General features: G+C 51.9%; 1 protein-coding gene across 1 annotated transcript; it reads left to right on the forward strand.

Moving 5' to 3' along the window:
• The first annotated feature begins 2,309 nt into the window (after positions 1-2,309).
• On the forward strand, positions 2,310-4,160 carry LOC120691492 (metalloendoproteinase 1-MMP-like). Its single transcript, XM_039974567.1, has one exon. The coding sequence runs from the start codon at positions 2,796-2,798 to the stop codon at positions 3,909-3,911; it is 1,116 nt and encodes a 371-aa protein (XP_039830501.1). The 5' UTR covers positions 2,310-2,795; the 3' UTR covers positions 3,912-4,160.
• The last annotated feature ends 5,238 nt before the right edge of the window (positions 4,161-9,398 follow it).

The raw sequence follows: 9,398 nt of genomic DNA on the forward strand, positions 1-9,398 counted from the left end.
CACTTGAGAATGTGGAACACATACAAAACACTTTGCTCTATCTCACGCAAGTGATCATCTGTTGAACACCAACATATCAACAACCAACAAATGAGGAGAAGAGGACTCAAACCTGTGGCTAGATGACCAAACACGGCTGGAAGTGGATATGAATCTGGGGCAGGCGGCCGCAAGGAGCAAAGCGCCGAGATCGTAATGGGATCCTTTGCGGAAGTAGCGAACACAACCGGCGGCTGCGCCGACTAGGGCAACCCAGCGGACATGCTATACCGGTGGCGGAGTTGGGCGATGTCCTCTGGCGGCAGCTGGTTTGTGTAGGGCGGTCAACAACGAGCGAGCGAGGACGAGGACGGCGGCGGCGATGGCGAGGGCGAGAGGCAGCCCCGCGGACAGGCAGGCTACCGGCGAAAGAGTGGGGCGATGTCCTCTGTCGACCGCTGGCGAGTGTAGGGCGGTAGACAACTGCGACGGCGACGGCGACGGCGACGGCTAGGGCACGGAGGAGCCGCGGACGGCACGGGAATAATGTGTGCGGTTTGAGCTGGAGGTGGGGTTTTGAGGTGGACAAATGACCATAGTACTCTTGCGGGATTAAAATCACAAAAGGAATTAATTTGAGGAGGTACTTAGAGGTACCTTCCAACCACCGTAAAAGGACTCTTAAATTTGACTATATTTGTAAAAAATGAATAAAACAAATTTCAAATTTATAAAAGAATTAAACGAATTTTAATTTGAAACGGAGGGGCAACTCCGTAGTCGGCTGCCGGGGTCGCGTGTCCTATTGGTCGGCCGGGAGCCGGGTTGAGTTGGCGCGACTCAACCAGGAGGATACCACGGGTAGCGCGAGTCGGACTCAATAAGCTGGGCCAGTCACTGTGCTGCTACGCTGGTGGGCATGGGCCGAAGTGGCAAGGCCACCTGGGCTGCAGGGGAAATTTACAACCAGGCCGGCTGGGGTGGGCTTCTTCAACGAGTGGGCTTTGAAATTTTACCAACGTCTTTTTCTGCATCATTTTACTGTTGTGCAAAAGCTAGCTTTACTCCCTCATGTCATCATCTACAAAAGTAAAAAGTTTTAGCAAGCGTTGTTTACTTTCACGGCCTTGTTTTAACCAGACGTTCTCGATAGATGTACAAGGTAAAATAAACTTTTTTACTTTGCCCATTTCCGACTAATGCGCTACAAATTGAGACTACAAAATCGCATTATTATAAATTTGCAGCTGAATGCCGTTGCACCACTTGTCCACTTGTACGCCCGCAATGGGAAGCTTGATCAGTTGATCGTCAGGGCGGCAGATCGTGTACCGGCACGCCATTCGCCATGCCACGCATCTGCCCTCTGAGCTGGGGTCCCTGCAAGGGCTTCGCCGTGCCCTGTGTCTGGCTTGGCTTCTGAGGCGACGCCAGCATCCCCAGGCCATGAGGTGAGGTGCTCCCCTGTCGTAGCATAGCATCCTGTTCCAAGACCAAACCGCACTCATCAATCATCATCACCATCCCAGCTCAGCTCGCCCGCGCATCCCGGATAGGGGATCACAAGGCTGACATAGAAACAGAGGATGAGGCTGGCGGTTGCGGCCGAAAGCTCCCAACCCGCGCAAGAGGCCACCGAGGCCGTTGCTCCCGGGGCGCGCGGTGCGCATCGCCATCGGGATGGCGCCCGCACGGGCGGTGCCAGGTAAACAGGTGGAGGGCATCGCGCGCGCGCCCCGCGGCTCACACCGCGCACCGAGCCGAGCGGTCGGCGTCGAGACGGCGACCGCCGAAAGCGCTCGCGGCCGCATCGCGTGCTCCGGCGGCTGACGGACGGGTGGAGGCTGTGGGGTCGGCATCGGGGCCAACCAATGATTCCACCGCAGCAAGGTTTCCAGTTCCATTCCACCACGTCGAGCACTCGAGCTCGGTTATTTAAACTCTGAAGCAACACGACTACACGAGCAAAGCACCCCGACGGTGATCGCTGACTATGATCGGGACTTGGGGAAGGATTTGGTTCAGAAGCTTCCTGATCGAGTTTATCGATATGATATTCCTGGCTGTGACGCCCCACTGTAAGCCAGTAGCGACACAAATTTTGCTCTGGTGATATACTTGCATATATCGAAGTACAAAATCCACTTAATTAACTACTTAAACCAAGCTCCATCAGAGGGATAGGCTCCTTTCGCTTTCAGCTTGGCTTTCGTGTGGCAACGAACGTCATTCGATAAACCCATCCACGATGCATCCCCCTCAGTTGCCTTTGGGCTTTGGCCCTCGCCCCTTGCCCATCAAAGCACCGGAGCCACACCAGCCTCTAAAATTCTGGGTCAATTCTCAAATGCGTCGCCTTTCCTCGCTTGGCCATGCCTGCCTTTGGTCTTTGGCTAGCCGATCGGGGGCACGCCGGCCTAATCCATCATCACGCGTCGAGAAACACCTCCATGAACGCCGCTGCCGCCATGGGCTGCACGTTGACGACACAGCGGCCAGCGACTCGACGCAGCAGCTAGCTGGCCTGGCCGTCCCGGACACGGCACGACTGAATTGTGACCCGTCGTTTACGTGACCAAGAACGCCTCTGCCGTCAGGGGGCAGGAGACGACGAGGTCAGCCGGTGACCAACCGGGCCGCCGGCGCCTGACCCACTCCGTCTCCCCCTAGCCGCAGCCTTCTTAGTTTCGTCCTCGTGCTGCGCGAGCACGAAATTCTTTGCCGCCTCCGCGACAAATAGTAGTGGCCCTGTAACGGGAATAACCGCCCGCGCACAGCTACCTCGGCGACAGCCTAACGGCCACGGCCTGGCTCTGATGCTGCCATGTCGCGCGTGCCTCGTATCGGCGCTCCTGCTGCCGTTGCTGCTGCGTCGCCCCCTCCCCCTCGTCTCCTGCCTCCACGTGGCCGCCGACGCGCCCCGGACGGCGACGGACCACCGGCAGGACGGCCCGGCGTGGCGCTCGTTCCAGCAGCTGCTCGACGCGCGCCGGGGCAGCCGCGTCGTGGGCCTGGCGGAGCTCAAGCTCTACCTGGCGAGGTTCGGGTACATGCCCGGGGCGGAGCGCGAGCCTACGGACTCGTTTGACGCGCACATGGAGGCCGCCGTCCGGCGGTACCAGTCCACGCTCAGCCTGCCGGTCACGGGGCAGCTCGATTCCGCCACGCTCGACCGGATCATGGCCCCGCGCTGCGGCGTCGGCGACAACGGTCACGGCGTCATGCCCGTGTCCCTGACGGCCGCGGGGGCGGGGAGCCAGGCCGCCGCCGGCGCGGTCAGCCGGTTCACGTTCTTCAAGGGCCAGCCGCGGTGGACGCAGCCGGACCCGCTCGTGCTCACGTACGCCATCTCGCCGACGGCCACCGTCGACTACCTGCCTGCCGAGACCGTGCGCGCCGTGTTCCGGCGCGCGTTCGCGCGCTGGGCGCGGGTCATCCCCGTGGGCTTCGTCGAGACCGACGACTACTACGAGGCCAACATCAGGGTGGGCTTCTACGTGGGCAGCCACGGCGACGGGATCCCCTTCGACGGGCCGCTAGGCGTGCTCGGCCACGCCTTCTCCCCCAGGAACGGGCGGCTCCACCTCGACGCGGCAGAACGGTGGGCGGTTGACATGGGCACGGAGACGGCGCACTCGGCTATCGACTTGGAGTCCGTGGCCACGCACGAGATCGGGCACGTCCTCGGCCTGGGGCACTCGTCGTCGCCCAAGGCGGTCATGTACCCGAGCCTCAGCCCGAGGCAGAAGAAGGCGGCGCTCACCGTCGATGATATCGAAGGCGTCCAGTGGCTTTATGGACCCAACCCGGGATTCAGTCTCAGTTCACTCTACCAGCAGGACTCGTCCTTGGCGACGGCGAGGAGCAGCTGGCTTGCAGGCTCAGCTAGTATAGTTTGTGCAGTCCTGGTCATACTAGTGACGCAATTGTAGAAGGATAGACAGGTTTATATATAATACGTAAAAAGGATAAGAACAGAACGGAGGTAAAGCATTAGGTAGCATACTCCTGCTAAGGGAGAGAGAAACGTCTCTTCTCGCAGGTTAGATTAGTTTTGCACAGAAATGTGTGCAAGAGAGATGCGTCTCTCTTCGTGTTGATTGTTTTACGGAAATGTTCCATGAAACTGTACATCATCTTATCAGTCAAAAAGTGTGAGAAATGTGTTACCTACAAGAGAACTATGCTCCCTGACAGCTAAAACCTCACACCAGAGAGCCCCATAGTTATTAACATTTCGTTCTATTTCTACTAATACAATCTGAAGTGGACAGACTTCTACCGTGACACTGTGGTCTGAAGTGGCAACACACTTTCAGGTCCAGCCTCCTCTACTCTAGAGGATTTCTCTGCGACAATCTTTGACATCCCAAACACCTTCTTCATTGTCTTTGTGAGGCATGTCCGGTGTTCATTGGCAGAGGCATGGATGAACTCATGGATGTGATCTCTCAAATCTGAGACAAATGAAGTCCCAGGTACATTCTTTCGGCATGAATTCACAGCACGTTTTGAAGCAGGTTGGTGTGATCCCTCAGATTGGGTGCCACTAGACATCGTCTTGAGAAACTGCAAACCAAGCAAAATGATGTAAGCCATAGCACAGGAAAGAGTGAAAGGCCAATTCATCATCCAAGAGAAACTGGCAAGAAAAAAAATGAAAAACAAGTAGTGGTTCTATGCTCCTAAACAGTATCAGGTTTCCAGGAGTGGCACATAGGTTACTAACTATATCCTAATCATTAGAATAGTTTCAAGATTAGAATAAGCAGAAATGCATACTTCAACCAAAACACAGTAAGTAAAATATGAAAGCTACAATGTTAAAGGCTTAACAACATCTTTCTGAACAAGATACTAACTTTTTGATTGTTTTGGACATCTTTCTGAACAAGATTAACTACATCTGCAAAAATCTGTAACCAGTAACCACAAATGGCATGAAATGCACAGCTAAGCTACAAATCACCTAGTCAAAAATTCAATATTGGTCAAGAATGGGCATCATATAATTGTTTGCCTGAAGATATTAACCTCAAACATCCACTCAACAATGGCAGGTCATAGAATGTCTGGGCTAGCATATAATTGAACAGCAGAGATATGAAGAAACAGCACCAGATGTGGTGGAAAACTCTAGCATCAAAATATGCTCTCTTTCTGTTTCTTAAGGCACAAAAACAGTGAAAAGACTGGTAGAAAGATGAATTGTATCCCACGCTGTTTTTTTAGATGAGTCCCTCACTATTTGCATAAGACTAATGGGGATACTGAGAATAGTTGATATTAAATTTAGGACTGATGATATTGAATTACTAGAAAAAAGAACTACTAGTAATAATGAAAAGAAATGGAAGTTCAATGGTAACCCCTGAGTGTTCAAAGATTCTTCTGTAGACAAATCGACAGATACAGGCTAGAAGTGCAGGCAAAGGATACAAAGGGAGTGTCCGCGACTACAACCTGAAGGGCCAATTTAGCTGATTGGCCGCTAGCAATATACAAGACATAGTCGCGGAAACCACATCTAGGTGAACCTACTACCAGTTGCCCAACTGAAAATATGCAACCAGCCACAAGTCGCCATGGTTCTCTGCACCGATACCCCCTCCAGACAAAATACTAAGGCATTAGAATGGGACACCAAAACGGCAATAGTTCATCTGCACCAGGTCCGAAAAGGAACTCTTATGGACAAACTAAAAGCTTACTAGCTTATTAATCTACAGAAAACTAAACTCTTAGCCTTTTAGGGCCGAGTTGTGAGTTGATGCGTCAGAGAAGGAAGCAGCGCTGCACTAGGCAGATTCGTCCCTTCAATTGGCACAACAACACGAGTTCATGTAGGTGTGCTTACTGACCATCCACACAGGGATTGCTGCCATGGTGGCTGCGGTGTGTGGTTGGCTAATTAGCCACCGTGACCAAATACAGAATTATCCAGGAATCTGCATATCTATTTGTTGGCCACCTTGTAACTTCGAAAACCCATACGACCACCGCATCATGAGATTCTCCCAACGGGGCATGGTGAAGTTTAAACCGCCCTCATTACAAATCGCAAAGAAAACAGAGTTACAAACTTCGAGAACAAATCTAACACAGCACGAATCGCAAGCTCATGAGTCATGACGAGAATGGAAAAGAGGAGCAGGATTAAGGATTACCCAGCCGAAATTCACCCTTGAAGCCTCTCTTCAAGAGGATCCGGTAGGGCAGCCAAGGCGGCCGAGAAGGGGAACAGCTCTGGAGGAGTGGCGGCGGCTAGGGTTTTAAAGCTGGCTATCCGTGGCCGTGGGGAACTAGGGTTCGATCGATGCCGCTGGACAACCTGGATATCGAGCTGGCTCGGCTCGGCTCGGCTCGGTCCGGTCTGGCTCGATAGGATAACGAGCTGGCTCGTTATAACTAACGAGCTCAAAAGCTAGCTCGGCTCGGCTCGACCACAAGCTGGAGCTAGCTCGTTAGGCTCGTGAGCCAGACACAAACCTTCGAGGACGTGATCATGCGGCGATGCATTCTTCCCATCAGCCATGGCTGAGAGGGCTTGGAGCATAGCAGGTCGGCAGCAGTTGGGCAATCAACAGAGGAAGATTCGGAGGAAAAAGGAGAGAGAGGAGTGCCTGAGGGCCAGATCCAGACCTGACTCGCGGACTCGCGGAGGGAGAGGCCGGAGGCGCTGCAATTAACTGAAATTTTAATACTGAACTGAAATTTTAATACTATAGCATTAATTAAATTAAATTGCTTAACAATTGAATTCATACATAACTTACCTGCAGATCACAAGTGCGAAATCCGGCAGAACTTTGCTGTTGCAACTCCCTCACTCACCCCACGTCTTTTCTTTTTCTCTCTATGGATGTTGTTTGCTGCAAATGTAGGTGTGGAGGGACCTCAGCTTTTATATTGGAGGGGAGCCTGCCGCTCCCTGCCGGGCGGTCGGCCTGCCTGCCGGGCGGTCGGCCTGCCTGCCGCCCCTCTACCGGGCGGTAGAGGTCTCCATGCGATAGCATTCAAATTTTAATTACATATAGGTCCCTACCGCCCGGCAGGGGTATAAAACTGTAAATTGTGAAACCAAAAATATATTTTTCTAAAAAACGTTTCTAAAAAATATAAAAAAAAAGGCGTCGAGCTCGCGAGCAGCTTGCGATGGCTGGACGGAAAGCTCGGAGGACTGGACGTGGTGGGGTCTCGTCATATAGGCCGGCTAACACTAAGATCCGTCAGCCCATCTCGCGGCCCACTAAACGCCTACGCGAATACTTTTCCTCCCTACAAACAGATGCTCCATGGGCTAAGGCCCTGTTTGGTTTATGCTAGTACTACTAGCACGAAAAAAAATCTTGTATGTATAAAGTACTAAATGAAATTTATTTACAAAACATTTTCACATATGAACATAACTTTTCGTGACGAATCTAATGATCCTAATTAATCCACGATTAGCTACAGTACAGCTACAGTAACATTATCTAATCATACAGTCAAAGGCCTCATTAGATTCGTCTCATAAAGTAGCACAGGGTTGTGGAGTTGGTTTTATAAATTACCTTGATTTAATATACCTAATTAGTAGTCAAAGTGAGTTACAGTAACTTGTGCTACTTGTGCTTGTGCTAGTTGAAACCAAACACGGCCTAAAACAACAAACCGAGCCGAACTACTAGTGGTTTTTCTCTTATTAGGCTTTTGGTCCATCTAACTTAAATGTCCCATATTTGAAGGCCCAACGATGGCGTTGTGGTTGTGGTGCCTTAAACCCGGCCTGATATAGCCATACCATGGGCCGGTCATCATCTAATACACATGTTGTGATCCTTTATGAGTCCAGAACCGATTGAAGGCTCAGCCTACCAAACCAATTCTGGCCGCAGGGTCCAAGTCCATCCAACATGGAGTGGGGAGCACTCTTCTGCTAAGTAGTGTTAACATTTGTATTGAGAGAATATCGGTCCGTGTGTACGGTGCTGGATCATCGTCATCATTATTCATTGCAAATACTTCTCCATATATTCTAAATTGTAAATTGTTTTGACAAATTTAGATGCATAATTCAACCACCAATCCTCTGTCTCGAAATTCACAACAAAGGGCCTCTGCGTCCGCACACCCGTGTCGAGGCGTCTCGTTCCAGAGTCGCTCGCAAAAAAAAAAAGTAAAACAAGAAAAGGCCGCATCGTGCTGAACCGCTGATGCTCAACTGTTCAAGTAGATTATACCAGGGTAAATTTATGCTACTAGCTTGCTAGGTCAACCAACCTCGGCTGTTGTACAAGTACAAGGGTACTCCTAGCCTAGGTACTCCTGCATATATAGTATGTGGTTCCAATATCTTACTACCTCCCGTAACCCCAAAACAGGATATGGATGTAAACAGCAGTGGCACTAGTTTACTGCGATTCCCGGGTGAACGTGAACCAATCAGCGAACCCGCAAAAAAAAAAAAAATCAGCGACGGCTGAATTGGTATCTCCACATCCCCGCGCGCGCCTCGGAGACTGACGTAGCATGTACTTTAGCGACCTCCGCGGCACGGCAGGCACGGGCGCACGGCCCGGGCACGCGACTGCAGCGCGCGCACGGCGGCGGCGGCCGGGCGCGGCGGAGCCCGGCCATCAGGGGAGGGCTAGTCGGCTCGTCCTCAACTTGTCAACGCCTCGCGACCATGCGCTTGGGGCTCGGACGGTGCAGTTTTTTGCAGGGACCCAGGCGTGCGGCGTGGTAGCCAGCTGCCAGCTGGGTGCGCAGCCTCGCCAGCTCCGGCAACCGGAGTCTCTGTTTCTTCGCCCATAATTCACCGCCAAGCACTTTACCTGAAGGGTTTTTCTTTGTTTGTATCTGAACTTCCTGGAGATCGTTGCCCCCATCTACTAGCTTGCAGCTGCTCTAATTTTATTCTTCTCTGTTTCAACCGTCGGGTTGATGGATTCCGATTTCCAAAGCTTGGCGGAATGGAATGGCTTGCCGCTGCGGAAGGGGCCGAGCTGAACGCGCAGCTAACTGAGCGGAGCACAGAGAGCTCTCTGACGAAACCGGCAGGCGGGCAAATCATATACATATGCACAGTTGGCGAGCTGAACGTAGTACGAGCCGTGCGGTTGCAAACCACGCGAGAAAAAAACAGCAGCAATTAATGGGTTTGGCTGCCTCTCAAATCGGACCTAATTACTTCTCTGTCCACGGAACAGAAGGCATGCTTGGTTCGTGGGCGAGGAGCATTATATTGGCGTGTGGAGAACTGGGGATGCAGCAGCAGTTCATGCCACAGTACATCTGAAAAAAAGGGGGGAAAGCTATACCTCAAGGCGGAACACGCGAAAACAAAAAGCACGCACTTTAGTTACTCTTAGTGGTATACATAGTATATCCATCCAAACTTCCATCTGGAATTTAAACTTCAATCATTAACAGTC

This window comes from Panicum virgatum, chromosome 9N, assembly GCF_016808335.1.
Source record: "Panicum virgatum strain AP13 chromosome 9N, P.virgatum_v5, whole genome shotgun sequence".
NCBI lineage: Eukaryota > Viridiplantae > Streptophyta > Magnoliopsida > Poales > Poaceae > Panicum > Panicum virgatum.